The 15,883-nt window shown below is 36.3% G+C and overlaps 1 protein-coding gene across 1 annotated transcript in view; it reads right to left on the minus strand.

Annotated features, from left to right (window-relative positions):
• The window catches only part of GPR137C (G protein-coupled receptor 137C), an 86,125-nt gene that overhangs the window by 3,211 nt on the left and 67,031 nt on the right, over positions 1-15,883 (minus strand). The window contains exons 4-6 of the mRNA XM_004426441.3: positions 2,142-2,291; positions 783-908; positions 490-608 (exon numbers count right to left, since the gene is read on the minus strand). Coding sequence (XP_004426498.1) covers positions 490-608; positions 783-908; positions 2,142-2,291 — 395 coding nt within the window. The remainder of the gene's footprint in view (positions 1-489; positions 609-782; positions 909-2,141; positions 2,292-15,883) is intronic.

Raw genomic sequence — 15,883 nt, forward strand, 5'->3', positions numbered from 1 at the left:
ATGATGTAGGTGTGCATTAAGGCTTTCACTTTGCCTTGATACACAGCTAATGGTATGGACTTGCAGTGGTTTTGGAATAAGGAGGGCACAGATTTCCTTTGACACCTAAGCTTCCCAAGAGTTGTAGCGGTTCTCTGTGGATTTTGAATAGCACTAGAGATATAGAAACATATATAATCACTATAATAGTATTCCTTCCCTGCTCATCAACCCTCCCAGCTTTGAACCAACAAGGGACCCTGAAATGAAATGGTACCATTTTATCCAAAGGCATTTCTTAAATAAAGGTACTATAGGGGCACAGAGTTAGAGGATAGTTATGTATAGTACAGGTCCCACCACAGGTCTAACATCTACGTACTGCTCTAAGCCTCAATATTAAATGATCTTATTTATTGACATATATCACCAAATCACCTTTTTCATGTTTGGGTTAAAGCTTAGATTTGTTCTTTTCAATTTATTTCAGTACTAATTCAGTACATCTACCTTCCTTCTCTTGAACTTCCCAGTCTTGGCAAGTCATCATCACTATCATATCGTCTTGGATTGTCGAAAAAGTAAGCTCTGGAACTATAACTGTGACTATTTATCATGCCAGCAGGTGTCTGTGAACAAAGTATGAGATAGCATGTGAAGATTTACTTTTCAACTAAGAAAGGAGGCTGGGATCTATAATGCTTTTTAGTCTTAAACTTGGCCAAAAATAGAAAGTCAATATAAATGTTCATTATTTTTAAAAATAAGGAGAACAGGTATTAGGGAATATTATGATATCATACCAAATTCTGGTTTAATCTCTGCGCCCGGAAAAACACTACCACCGACCATGCTGGCACATGTTCCCATAGAAAGAGGACCATTCCAAATACTATGTACTCTTCTCCGCTTATGTCTTCTATATGAGCCTGTAAATAAAGAATGGCAGAGCATTTTAAAATCTGTTTTATGTATAAGCAATCACCCTCTACAATTAACTTGCTTCAGGTAGGGTAAGTTAAAACATAGCAACTACAAGCATATAAAATCAATTTAATTTTCCATATTTTGTGGTTTCTTATGTAATGATATTTATTCTTTGAAGGACATAAAAATGCTTTGATGTTAAGTAGAATAAAGTTATTAACTTTTTCAATGAATCAATTAATGAAAATACTTTTAATATATGGATAATATGGAGTGATCTCATTTTTAGGCTCCATTGTCTGAAGAGAGTTTTAAAGAGACTGCTGGTTCCAGCTACCCCATAGGTAAAATAATTGCACTTATCCTGAGTTACACCTATGAAGAAATGTAACATGTAAGTTGCTCAGCTCTGCTGCTACTTAAAAATATACTTTTGGGCCTAAACTCCATATTGAATTTGTTTCTATTCTACCAGATGTTGGGAGTGAGAAGTGGGCAACAGTGAAGAGAATCTGCCACATGGACCCACATGTGAAAATTCCTTCTGCTTAGGTAACTGAAATTCTGATAAAATTGTATTCCAGGATGCCTTAAGTTCAGTACAAAATTACACTGATATAGACAGAGATACAGCTATGTCATGTTGCACTTTTGGGAAGGGGGTGGAGAATGCTGGGAAGTTAAACATGCACAGCCAGAGCCCTGGGCATGACTACAGCAAACACCCGGATGCCCAAGGAACTGTGAGCCTTCTCCAATGATCAAGACTGACAGTGCCAGATATTCATAAAGTCATTAAACATCTAAACCAACCAAATATTTAGGTTATATGTAGTTCTTGGATAAGAGAGAATCGATTTCATCCTAACAAATTAAAGACATACCCATATTCACTAGTGAATGACAGGCAATCAATTTATCTAGAGATATTTAAACATTATCCTTTAAAAAATTAATAAAATAGGTTGATGACCAATAAGTTTATGGCACTATTAGTATTATTTACAAAAAGAAAAGAAAGTACTCCTTTGGAAGAAGTTCTCTCTGAAGAATGATTTCAAGTGCCACATGATCTTAAATGAGGATTTTTAAACATAGAACTTTAAGTATGATTACTGATAGTAGCTAGAAATTCCATAAAAGTGTTTGTTAAGTCAAACACTTAAAATGTTCTCCTAGTTAAGGCTAACTTCATTATCATATTATTAGATTGGCAATACATGGTAGATACTCACCTTATCTGAAAGATTATCCCAGCCATAATTAAATGGACTTTCTAATGTATCCTGAGATATGGTGATCACCACCAAATTATAACATGCTCTTGAAGAGTAGAGAAGAATGACTACAGAGCCTACGACGACAGTCTGGCACAGAGACATACCCTAAAAGAAATAAAAATCATCATCATGATACTCAGCACATTTGTCATGACAAACTGTTCGTCCACATACAGTATAGTCACCTCTTGCAGTGCACTCCTGGAAAACACTGAGTGAGCACCTGTTGAAATAAACTCTTGATTATCTTGCTTTACAATTCCTATTCTAGAACCACTTGTGTTTAAACTACTCTGTTAATATGATTAAGTTCTTTGCCAACTTGCCCAATGGCAGCTGGAGGAAGATTTTGTTCTGCCAAGGTCACCTTACTCCCTTAAGTAATATATAAATAAAGAAGTTGGCGAAAGAACTGAGCTTTAATTGATATTAATCAGAGAGGTAGTTTAGTCATAATGAGAAAAGAATGGGAAATAGAACCTTTGGTCTATTTGATACATTTAATTTCCAATCAGATACAAAATTAGAATAGAAATATAGCTCCTATGCTATTTGCTTCATTCTATTAAAGAGTTGATGTTACTCCTCTATTGATGCTGTTTGTTGATGACAAAATAATATAGGCACCCAAATGCACTTTCAAACCCACAATACTTTAATACTAAGGCCCTTTCTGTTTCCCCAAACATAGAATGCCCTTATAACTTACTGGTTCTCAACTGGAGTGTATACTGGAGAGGGGTGTGATATCACCCTTTGCAGGATTCTTAATCTGGGGCCTGTAGTTCAATACAATTGGTTTCCTTTGTAATCCTATATATCTTATGCATTAAAAACATTATTCTGAGAAGTAACACAATTGCCAAAGATATCCATTTCAAAAAACACCCAATATGGTGTTTTGGAAGTTTGTGTTTTGGCTGTCACAATGATTAAGGGGCAATGATGGCATTAGTGCACAAGGTCCAGGGATGCTAGATGACCTGCAATTCACTGGAGAGTTCTCCACATTAGAGACTTCTTCTCTCACCTGCATAACTTTCCAGTGTCCTCCTGGACATTCACGAAGATGAAAACCTGTTTATAACGATATGAGCCAGAACCTAACTCTGTTTTACATATAAACAAAGTTTATGTTTGCATAGTTTAAATAGATGCCAACATTTCCAGAAACACATATAACATGTAAATTGAGGGAAATTTGTCCTTTGTTTTGTTCAGAACTGTATCAAGAATGGGCAAATATTTCTGAAAATCATGAAACTGACAGCAATACTGCTGTGGTACGTAAGGCACCAATGCAACATACCAATGACAGTCTGCATTTGTAGCTGTCCCACTCACAGTGTCTCTGTATAGACACAAGCATCTGACTACTACATCAAGCCCCAAAATTTACACATTGAAATATTTATTAATTACTTTCCTTTTATTTCCTCTTTATATTACAATCAGGGCAATTATATTGAATTTTTGAAGTTATGGGTGTAGGTTAAACAACTTATTAATTTCAGGATAGAAACAGGTTATTAAAAATGTTATTAGAAGGGTGCACTGGGTTTGGTAGGATTGAGAACCATTATTATAACTGACTTCCTCATAAGAACAACACATTTTAGAGATGAGAAGAAAGAGACAAATGAGAAGAAAGAGAACTACAAGATGAAACATACGTACAAGATGAAACATACCTTAACCCACTACCATAACAAAACGTATGTGTGAAAATAAAACCCTAGCAAGATTAAAATTTTTTAAAATCAAGCCTAAAATTTTCTACAATGCTCATTTTAATTTTTGTGAATCCAAAAAAAAATGTTGTTAATAAAAAAGCTAATCTAAACCCAATCCAGTTCCAATTTTAAAAGTATTATATTATTAAAGAAAAGGTACTAAGAAAAGTTAGAATGCTGTAAGCATTACCATCCTTTAAAATAACCATTAAGTTTCGAGTCACTGCTTTGAGAAATAAAATGACTGCTAAAAAGACATAATATGGAGAGTCTCGGCTTATACTTGTAAATATTATAAGAACTTGAGAAAAGAGCAAAGAACCAATAATACCGAAGCAATTAAATAAAACTGCAGCCAAATTACATACACAAAACAATGAAAGAAGCTCACTGATCTAGAAAACAAAGTAAGATTCTTCCTGCAAAATATAGGATTACTAAATAAGAAATAAGGATCCAGCAACATGGAAAGTGTTGTCAACAAGTTAAAGAAAATCTTCCTAAAATGAATAGAGTCATAACAAACAATCCCACTCAGGAACGATCCTCGAGCAGTGCTTCTCCCTTCCTCTATCTCTGATGTCGACATAGCACTTTTCTAGAAATTCCACACTTGACAAGCAAAGAAGAGTGACACCTCACTCCAGTATGCACATCATTAACAATTCAGTATGCAAATCATTAACTACAGTTCAATATTTGCTTACAGGAATTTTTAGAATGCAGATATTCAGAAACTTCAACTTACCATTCATTGAGGGTTTTTTTTTCCCCCGAGGAAGATTCGCCCTGAGCTAACATTTTCCTCTATATTGTATGTGCGTCACCACCACAGCATGGCTGACAAGTGGTGTAGGTCCGCACCCAGGATCCAAACCTGTGAACACCGGCTGCTGAAGTGGAGCACACCAAACCTAACCACTATACCACAAGGCTGGCCCCCCCTTCATTGAGTTTTGACAAACGTGTACACCTGGGTAACCCAAATCTCTACCAAAACAGAGAACATTACTATCACTCCAGAAAGTTCCTTCATACCCTTCCCCATCAGCCAAACCCCCAGACACAAACACTCTCCTGCTTTTGTTTTCACCACAACTTAGTTCTGCCTACTCTAGAACTTCATATAAATGGAATTACAGAGTATGAGCTCTTTTGTAGGTTTCATTTACTCAGCATAGTGTTTTGAGATTCATCCATGTTCTTGGACGTGTCAGTAGTTAGGTCTTTATGCTGTTGAGGTGGATAATCAGGGTGACCAACTCCTCCTGGTTTGCTCAAGAGTTTCCTTGAGGGCCGGCCCCGTGGCTTAGCGGTTAAGTGCACACGCTCCGCTGCTGGCGGCCCGGGTTCGGATCCTGGGCGCGCACCAACGCACCACTTCTCCCGCCATGCTGAGGCCACGTCCCACATACAGCAACTAGAAGGATGTGCAGCTATGACATACAACTATCTACTGGGGCTTTGGGGGAAAAATAAAAAAAATAAAAAATAAAGTTTCCTTGTTTTAGCACTGAAGTCCCACATTCACATCCCCCAAAAATTCCCAGTCTCAGGGAAACAAGGGCAGTTAATCACACTAATTCCACTGTATAATTATACGAGCTTGTTTGTATGATAGTTTATCCACTTTTTTCTGTTGATGGACAGTTTCTATGAACCTTCTTATACAAATCTTTTTGTGGACATACACTCACTTCTTTTGGGTAAATACCTAAGAGTGGAAATGCTGGGTCATAAGTTCAGCTATAGAAGAAACTGCCAGATCTTTTTCCAAAATGGACGTACAATTTTACACTTCCAAAGAGTATGAGTTCCAGTTGCTCCACATCCTAGATAACATTAGTCAATCTTCGTAATTTTAGCCAAGCGGATAGATGTGTAGTAGTATTGTTACCAAATTCACCTCACTCCGGTGGGACTCCAACCCACATTCGGAGGAGCTCTGAGGAGGGACCCGTGGGTGCGCCTGGTAGCCACAATCCATCCTCTCTGGAGGGTTCTTTTCTGTTTGGTGTCGTGGATTTGAAATAAAACTGAAGGTGAGCATTCAATGGCACAAGCTTTTATTCAATGGCCAAAGAATGAAGAAGTGGCCATATCTTCCTTCCTCTCCTTGTGGTCTCCTGTAAGCTAAAGAGAATGTGTTAGGCTTGTTCCGAGCAGGGGTGTGGTTAATGTCATATGGGGTCAGGGGCCGGGGTAACAGTATCTCATTTTGGTTTTAATTTGCATTTCCCTGATGACTAATGATATTGTGCTTACTGGCTATTTGTGTATCTTCTTTGTGAAGAATCTATTCATATCTTTGACCACTTCTAAATTGGGTTGTCTTTTTTTTACTATTGAGTTGTAGGAGATCGCTATATATGCTGGAAATGAGTCCCTTATCAGATATATGTATTGCAAATATTTTCTTGAAGTCTATGGCTTGCCTTTGCATTTTGTCTTGTCTTTGGATGAGAAATTTTAAATTTTAATTTAGACTAATTTATCAATTTATTATTTTGTGATTACTTTGTATGACCTTAGAAATCTTTGCCTATTCTCAAGTTGTAAAGATATTCTCCATGTTTGCTTTTAGAAGATTCAGACTTTTTTCATTTATATTTATGTCTGTGATCCATTTTGAATTTTTTGTGTGTGTATAGTATAAGATGGAGTTAGAGATTCACTCTATTTCATGTGGGTATCTAGCTGTTCCAGCATCACTAGTTAGAAAGATTCCCTTTCCCCTTTGGATTGCTTTAGCATCTTTGTCAAAAGTCAAAAGACCTTATGTGTGGATTGATTTCTAGACTCTGTATTCTGTTCCACTGATCTGTTTGTCTATTTTACGCCAATAGCACACTGTCTTAATTATTGTAGCTTTTTACTAAGTTTCAAAGTCATGTAGTGTAAGCTCCTTTCTTTTTTTTTTTTTTTTTGTGAGGGAGATCAGCCCTGAGCTAACATCTGTGCTAATCCTCCTCTTTTTGCTGAGGAAGATCGGCTCTAAGCTAACATCTATTGCCAATCCTCCTCCTTTTTTGTCCCCCCAAAGCCCCAGTAGATAGTTGTATGTCATAGCTGCACATCCTTCTAGTTGCTGTATGTGGGACGCGGCCTCAGCATGGCCAGACAAGCGGTACATCGGTGCGCGCCCGGGATCCAAACCCGGGCCACCAGTAGCGGAGTGCGTGCACTTAACCGCTAAGCCACCAGGCCGGCCCATAAGCTCTTTTCTTTTTCAGGGTTACTTTCTGCACTGTTCAATACAACAGCCATTAGTCACATGTGAGTATTTACATTTAAATTAAATTAAATTAAATTAAAAGATCAGGGGCTGGCCCAGTGGCGTAGTGGTTAAGTTCACACGCTCCAGACCTAGGGTTCGCAGGTTCGGATCCTGGGAGTGGACCTAAGCACCACTCATCAAGCCATGCTGTGGCAGCATCCCATATACAAAATAGAGGAAGATGGGCACAGATGTTAGCTCAGGGCCAATCTTTCTCACCAAAAGAAAAAGAAAACGAAAAAAAAACAAACAAACAAAAAAAATCAATTCCTGGGTCGCACTAGCCAGCTTTCAAGTGCTCAAGCTACATCTAGTTAGCTACTATACTGAACAATGCAGAAATAGAATATTTTCATCACTGCACAAAGTTCTACCCAAAAGCACTACTCTTTATGTATTTTAAGTCCCTTGCATTTCCATATAAATTTTAGAATCAATTTCTATTTTTAAAAACCTCATGGTAGAATTATGATTGGGACTACATTGAATCCGTAGATCATTTTGGGGAGAATTGCCATCTTAAGAATACTGCATCTTCAATCCATGAACAATGGTCTTCATTGATTTAGGTTTTCTTTAATTTCTCTCAGAAATAATTTGTAGTTTTCAATATAGAGGTATTGTTTGTTTTTTTTGGAAAATATATTCCTAAGGATTTTGTTCTTTTCTGTTATTGTAAATGGAGTTGTTTTTTGAATCTCATTTTCTAATTGATTGCTCCTGATATAAATAAAAATACAATGTAAATTTTGTATTTTGACCTTGTATCCTGAGAACTTGCTAATTTCACTTATCAGTTCTAGTAGTTGTTTAGTTGATTCCTTAAGATGTTCTACATAAACGATCATGTTACTTGCAATTAGACAGTTTTACTTCTTAATTTCCAATTTTATACCTTTTGTTTCTTTTTCTTGTTTTATTGGAACATTGACTAGAAATGGTGAGAGTGGACACACTTGCTTTGTTCCCAATCTTAGGGACAAAACATTCAATACTCTAAGTATGATACTGATTGTAGGGTTTTTTTAATAGATGTCTTTTATCCTATTGAGGAACATTCCTTCTATTCCCTATTAGCTGAGATTTTGTTGTTGTTGTTTTTTAATTATGAAGGGTGATGAATTTTGTCAAATGTTTTTTCTACATCTATTCAAACAATCATTTGGTTTTTCTCCTTCGTTCTCATAATACAGTGAATTACATTGATTTTCAAATGTTAAACCAATGTTACATTCTTGGAATAAACTCTTCTTGGTCATGATGTATTATTCTTTTTAAATGTTGCTTAGATTCTGTGTCTCTAAGTATAAGGGATACTAGTTTGTAACTTTTGTTTTGTAATATCTTTGTCGAGTTTTGGTATCAGAGTACTGCTGTCCTCATAAAACATGTCAGAAAGTGTTCCTCTTCTGTTTTCAAAAGAGTTTCTTTAATATTGGCGTTATTTCTTCTTCAAATATTTGACAGAATTAACCAGTGAAACCATCTGAGCCTGGAGTTTTCTTTGAGGGAAATTTTTGACAAATTCAATTTCTTTAATAAATAGAGGGCTATTTGGATTTTGTATTTTATCTTCTATCAATTTCAAGGTGTATTTTTAAAGAAATTTGTCCATTTCGTCTAAGTTGTCAAATTTGCCCACAGAGTTGTTCATAATCTTCCCTCATTTTTCTTTTAATGTCTATATTCCCTCTTTCGTTCATAGTATTGGCAATTGGTATTTTCACTCTGCTTTTTTCTGTTCACGAAATTTGTTGATCTAGTCCAAGAATGAGCTTTTGGCTTTAATTTCCCTATTGTTTGTTTTCTGTTCCATTGATTTCTATTCTTTATTACTCCAGTCCTTCTCCTTACTTCGGGCTTACTTTTTAATTTTTTTATTTTTTAACTTTTTCCTGGTTTTCCCTCATAGTTTCTAAGGTGGAACCTTAGATCACTGATTTTATATCTTTCTTCTTTTCTAATATAGCATTTAAGACTCTATTTTTCTCTTCAAGCACTATTTTAGCTGCATCCCACAAATTTTGGTATATTGTATTTCATTATACTTCAGTTTTAAATATTTTCTAATCTTTCTTGTGATTTCTTCTTTTTCCCATGAGTTATTTAGAAGTATGTTGTACAATTTCCAAATATTTGAATTTTTTTAGATATCATATTGTTATTGATATTTAATTGCATTGTGGCCAGAGAACATTCTTTGATTCCAGTTCTTTTGGATGTCTGGATACTTGTCTTATGGTCCACTGTATGGTTTATTATTTTTTTTTTCTTTTTTGTTTTTTGTGAGGATGATCAGCCCTGAGCTAACATCCATGCTAATCCTCCTTTTTTTGCTGAGGAAGACCAGCTCTGAGCTAACATCTATTGCCAATCCTCCTCCTTTTTTTCCCCAAAGCCGCAGTAGATAGTTGTATGTCATAGTTCCTCACCTTTCTAGTTGCTGTATGTGGGACGTGGCCTCAGCATGGCTGGAGAAGCAGTGCATTGGTGTGCTCTCGGGATCCGAACCCAGGCCACCAGCAGCAGAGCACGAGCACGTAACCGCTAAGCCACGGGGCCGGCTCTTGTATGGTTTATTTTGATGACCATTTCCATGCTCAATAAAAGGAATGTGTATTCCCCAGTTATTGGAAGTCAATTAGCTCAAGGATGTTGATAGTGTTGTTCAGATTTTCTATGTCTACTGATTTTTTGTTTTATCAATTGCTGAGGATGGGGCATTAAAACCTCCAACTATGACTGTGGAGATTTTTTCCTTTTATTTGTTACGTCTTTTTTCCCCTTTACTTCTTAGTATTTTGTCTTCATGTATACATTTATGATTTTTATGTCTTTTTTTTTTTTGTGAGATCAGCCCTGTGCTAACATCTGCTAATCCTCCTCTTTTTTTTGCTGAGGAAGACTGGCCCTAGGCTAACGTCTGTGCCCATCTTCCTCCACTTTATATGGGATGCCACCACAGCATGGCTTGCCAAGCAGTGCGTCGGTGCGCGCCCGGGATCTGAACCAGCGAACCCCGGCTGCCGAGGTGGAGCGCATGCACTTAACTGCTTGCGCCACTGGGCCAGCCCCTATGTCTTCTCGATGAAATGTACTTCTTTATATTTGGTAATAATCTTTCCTTCCTGAGGAAAGGTACCTTTTGATATCTAGTAATACTCTTTGTCTTGAAGTCTATTTTATCTACTATTAAAGTGCCTTCTTATGCTTACTGAATGCATAGTATATTAGTTTCCATCTATTTATTTTCAAAAATGCATTCTGGAAGCCAGCATATAGATGGGTCTTGTTTCTTCAGAAATCCATTTTGACAGTCTCTACTTTTTAACTAAGTGTTTAGTCCATTAACATTTAATATAATTAGTGATATGTTTGGATTTAGATCTTACATTTTACCATTTATTTTCTCTTTGTCTCTCTTGTGTTTTGTTGTTGGTACTGTTTGTTGTTCCTCTATCCATCACTTCCTGTGTTCTTTGGGTTAACTGAATATTTTTTAGGATTCCATTTTAATTTACCTATTGCATTTTTTGTGTGTGTGTGTGTGAGGAAGATCAGCCCTGAGCTAACATCTGCCAATCCTCCTCTTTTTGCTGAGGAAGACTGGCCCTGGGCTAACACCTCTGCCCATCTTCCTCTGCTTTATACAGGACGCTGCCACAGCATGGCCTGACAAGCAGTGCGTCGGTGAGCGCCTGGGATCCAAACCTGTGAACCCTGGGCCGCTGAAGCGGAGCACACACACTTTAATCACTTGCACCACTGGGCCAGCCCCTATTGGATTTTTTACTATACTTTTCTGTTTTTTGTTTTGTTTTGTTTGTTTTTAGCCTTAAGTGGTTGCTCTAGGGCAGCAGTTCTTAAAATGTAGTCCAGGGACCTTAAAGATCAAAATCAAAATAATTAAAAGCAAATACTAAGACATTATTCACCTATCATGCTCTCCTTCTCTGTTGAACGTACAGCAGTTTTCCAGAGGCTACATGATATGTGATGATGTCAACACTGTGTGCATGTGTATTCTTGTGTTTTCTAGAATTCCTGATACAACAGAATTAGAGTATAAATATGTGCATTTTAAGAGATTAACTCAGCTTGTTCTCCATATTTTTCCTGGGTTCTTCCTAGTTTTCTTTGGTTATCACCTGCTATACCTGCTGAAACCTCATTATCATCCAGTAAATAGTTGTTTTGAAATCCTAAAATTTCCTTGTATCTACATAGAAACACAACAAGAATAAGTACACTTTATAGATTTGTTTTACATTTAAGAATTTTCTTCAAAAACTTAAATTTTAAAATTTGATATTAAACTCATTTTAGAAATTAAACAGGGGCTGGCCCGGTGGCGCAAGCGGTTAAGTGCGCGCGCTCCACCGCAGCAGCCCGGGGTTCGCAGGTTCGGATTCTGGGCACGCACCTACGCACTGCTTGGCAAGCCATGCTGTGGCGGTGTCCTATGTAAAGTGGAGGAAGATGGGCACAGATGTTTGCCCAGGGCCAGTCTTCCTCAGCAAAAAAAAAAAAAAAAAAAGAGGAGGATTGGCAGATGTTAGCTCAGGGCTGATCTCCTTACACACAAAAAAAGAGAAATTAAATATATTTTACTCTAAAATGAAAAAATTAGGGCCGGCCCCGTGGCTTAGCGGTTAAGTGCGCACGCTCTGCTGCTGGCAGCCCGGGTTTGGATCCCGGGCGCGCACCGACGCACCATTTCTCCGGCCACGCTGAGGCCATGTCCCACATACAGCAACTAGAAGGATGTGCAACTATGATGTACAACTATCTACTGTGGCTTTGGGGGGAAAAAATAAAATTAAAAAAAAAACCCTTCAAAAAATTATAACTTTTTAAATTTAAGAATGGATTATTGGCTTAGGAATGGGGAGTTATTGTTGAATGGGCACAGTTTTACTATGGGATGATGAAAATATTCTGGAGATGGATAGTGGTGATGGTTGCACAATGGGAATGTACTTAATGCCACTGAACTGTCCACTTAAAAATGGTTAAAATGAGGGGCTGGCCTGGTGGTGCAAGCGGTTAAGTGCGCGCGCTCCGCCGTGGTGGCCCGGGTTTCGCTGGTTCGGATCCCAGGCATGCACCGACGCACCATTTGGCAAGGCCATGCTGTGGCAGCATCCCATATAAAGTGGAGGAAGATGGGCATGGATGTTAGCCCAGGGCCAGTCTTCCTCAGCAAAAAAAAAAAAAGAGGAGGATTGGCAGATGTTAGCACAGGGCTGATCTTCCTCACACACACACAAAAAATGGTTAAAATGATAAGCTTTATGTTATGTATATTTTACCACAATAAAAAAATATGTTTCTCAACACAGCTTCCCTGTTTACCTCTAAGATGCTGAGAAAGATGAAAATGTCTGAATTCTCTGACTCAATAAAGAAAATAATCTACCTCAAAGGAACTGGGTGAAACTGATTTCTTGTTTTGTTTTATCAAATGAAAACTATCTTCCAATAGCCTTTTAAACGTTAGTAATCTACCTTATTGTGTCTTGTGCGATAGAACACTTTTGAATAGTATTATGGTCCAAGTTAAGCTGCAGCATCTTTTGAGACCAATCATTCAGAGTTTAAAGCAAAAGGAATTGAAATTTTAAATGCAGGTGTAGTGAGCCCTTTAAACACCAAAAATTGTATTTATAACTTTCCAAACTAGAAATCAAAAAGCCATTCAAGCATTTTACAGGCTAAGTTATTATATTTCATTGGCTGGTAAAGCACACACAATAACCGAGAGACCAGTAAAGCCTTATATAGTTGACGCTACTGAATGTCTGCTGTATGGAAAGTACATAAAAAAATTATAGCACTGCTCTTTTCCAATAATACAGAGAATCACTGATTTAAAAATTTAACTGAAAATATAGTGATTTAATGTCTTGTCTACTTATATTTTTGTCTTACAAATGAATGAATCTGATGTAGCAGAACATGAGATTCTAATTTTGTTTGTATTCATCTGGTGTCAGCACCAACTAATCATCCAAGAAGATATTCTTTTGAGTCAATGCTTGAGAAGAAACACAAGTGGTACTGAAATATTCAAAGTGCTGAAAACTTTTCTAATTGTTTATCCTGGGCCAACTGTGTTGATATTTTCACTAATGGTGCAAAAGCAATGGTGGGCAAAACTGCTGGGCCTTCGCACAGATCAAGGCAGTGGCACTGAATTGTACTGTATTCTTCATTACTGTGCTCTCCCAGTTAAAAAAGTCAGTTTCACTTAAGAATATCCACGATGAAGCAGTAAAAATATTTATTAATTATAGCCCCTAGAGAATGAGTCTCTATAATATTCTGTGTGATGAGATGTTCACTTAAAGAAATTCTGCTGAATACTGAAGTACAGTGGTTGTCTTGAGGAAAAGCACTTATATGATTGTCTGACTTGTGAGCTGAACTAGCCACCTTTTTTCACGGAACACTACTTTTTACTTGACAGACAACTAAGGCAGACAAACAGTGGTTGTTCAGACTTGGTTGCTGGGTATATATTTTTTCAAAACTAAATCAAACGAGCCTGTCACTTCAAAGAAAATACCTGACAACACTTATTGTCAATGATGAAATATGAACTTTCAAGTGAAAATGAAAATTTTTGAAAACCTATAAGCACTTGTATTCACTATAAGACTGGCAGCTTCTCAAAACTTAAAGACTTTTCTGATGAGATCGATAGTGACATTAACAAATGTGATTTTGGATATTGTCTAATGAAATGTATCAACATTTTGAAGATCTGTGACCACTCTTTTCCAAATGATCAATGCATGATGTCAAAAAATCATTTAAAGTGCAAGACAGACCAATGGAGAGGACAAAAAGTTCACTAATATTCTTTTAGATTCCACATGGCAACTAACTTTTAAGAAACCTCCACTTCAGAGTTTGGTGTAGTATTAAACAAGAATATCCAGAATTATCTGAAAAGGCTATTAAAATTTTCCTCCATTTTCCAACTACATATATGTGTGAGGATGGATTTTCTTCATATACTTCAGCCTAAACAACATATCAGAACAGACTGAATGCAGAAGCAGACGATGAAAATCCAGCTGTTTTCTATTAAGTCAGACATTAAAGAGATTTGCAAAATGTTAAGACAATGTCAATCTTCTAATATTTTTTGTTTTGGAAAATATATTTTTCAAAAATCATTTATGTTAACTTATAATGGATTTATTATTCTTTTTTAAATGAATTAATAAATGTTTTTAGAATTTCTCAAATTTCATTTCTAATATGGTGTATATATTATATGTATATATATATACGAGTAGATATAACCTACATAAACAAAAGCTCTTTGGGGTCCTCAATTAATTCTTAAGACTGTAATGGCGTCTTGAGACCAAAAAGTTTGAGAACCACTGCTCTAGGGAGTATAATACATATATATCCTTAACTTTTCACAGTCTAAGTAATATTTAATATTCATACCATTTGATGTAAAATGTAAGAACTTTGCAACCATATAGGTCCATTTACCCCTGTCCTTTATGCTATAGTTTTTATATATCCCACATAGAGAGTTATATGTTACATCTACATATGTAAGCCTAATATAATTTTTGCTTTGCACAGCCATTGTAAAGAAATTAAGAAATTGTATTTACCCACATATTCACTATTTCTCGTATTCTTCATTCCTTTCAGAAGAGCTGAAATTCAAGCTGATTTTATTTCCTTTCAATCTGTAGAATTTTCTTAGCATTTCTTGTAGTGCAAGTCTGCTGGTAACTAACACTCTTAGTTTTTATCTTAAAATGTTTTTATTTCTGCATCATTCTTTAAGAATGTTTTCACTGGACATAGATTTCAGAGTTGACATTTTTCTTTTAACCTCTTATTGTTTTCATATCTTCTGGCCTCCATTATTTCTGATGAGAAGTGAGTGATCATTTGAATCAATGTTCCTTTATGTATGTGTCATTTTTCTTGGCTTTCAAGATCTTTTTCTTTTTGGTTTTAAGCCAAAAGCCATCACTTTGACTGTGATGAACGTAGGTGAGATTTTCTTTATATTTATCCAGCTTGGGATTACTGGGCTTCATGAAACTGTAAATTTATGTCTTTCATCAAAATTTAAAACTTTAGGTCATTATTTCTTCAAACATTTTTTTCCAACTTCATTTTCTCCCTCTTCTCTTTTGGGGATTCCAAATACACATAATTAGGCCCTGAGACTCTGTTTTATTCTAATCTTTCCCTTTACCCCTCTCTGTTCTTCAGATTGGATAATTTCTATTGCTTTGTCTTTAAGTTCATTGACTCTTTCTTCTTTCATCTCCCATCTGCTGTTAAGCCCAATCAGTGACTTTTTAATTTTAAATATTGCATTTTTTAATTCTAGAATTTCTGGGGTTTTTTTGAAATAGTTTCTATTTATCTTGAGATTTCCTATTTATTTATCCAAGTGTATTTTCCTTTACCTCCTTGAACCTATTAAAATATCTTTGTCTGATAAATCCAGCAACTAGGTCATATGAGGGGGGAATTGTCTCTGTGAACTGCTTTTTGAATTTTGCTTTTTGCTCTTGAGTATGAGTTATATTTTTTCTATTTCTTCATATATCTAGGAACTTTGGATTGTGTCCTGGACATTGTGAATGATGAGTTTAAGAGTCTGGCTTCTGTTATATTCCTCTGAAAAGTATTGG

Source organism: Ceratotherium simum, chromosome 24, assembly GCF_057802395.1.
Source record: "Ceratotherium simum simum isolate JZ-2026a chromosome 24, ASM5780239v1, whole genome shotgun sequence".
Classification (NCBI taxonomy): domain Eukaryota; kingdom Metazoa; phylum Chordata; class Mammalia; order Perissodactyla; family Rhinocerotidae; genus Ceratotherium; species Ceratotherium simum.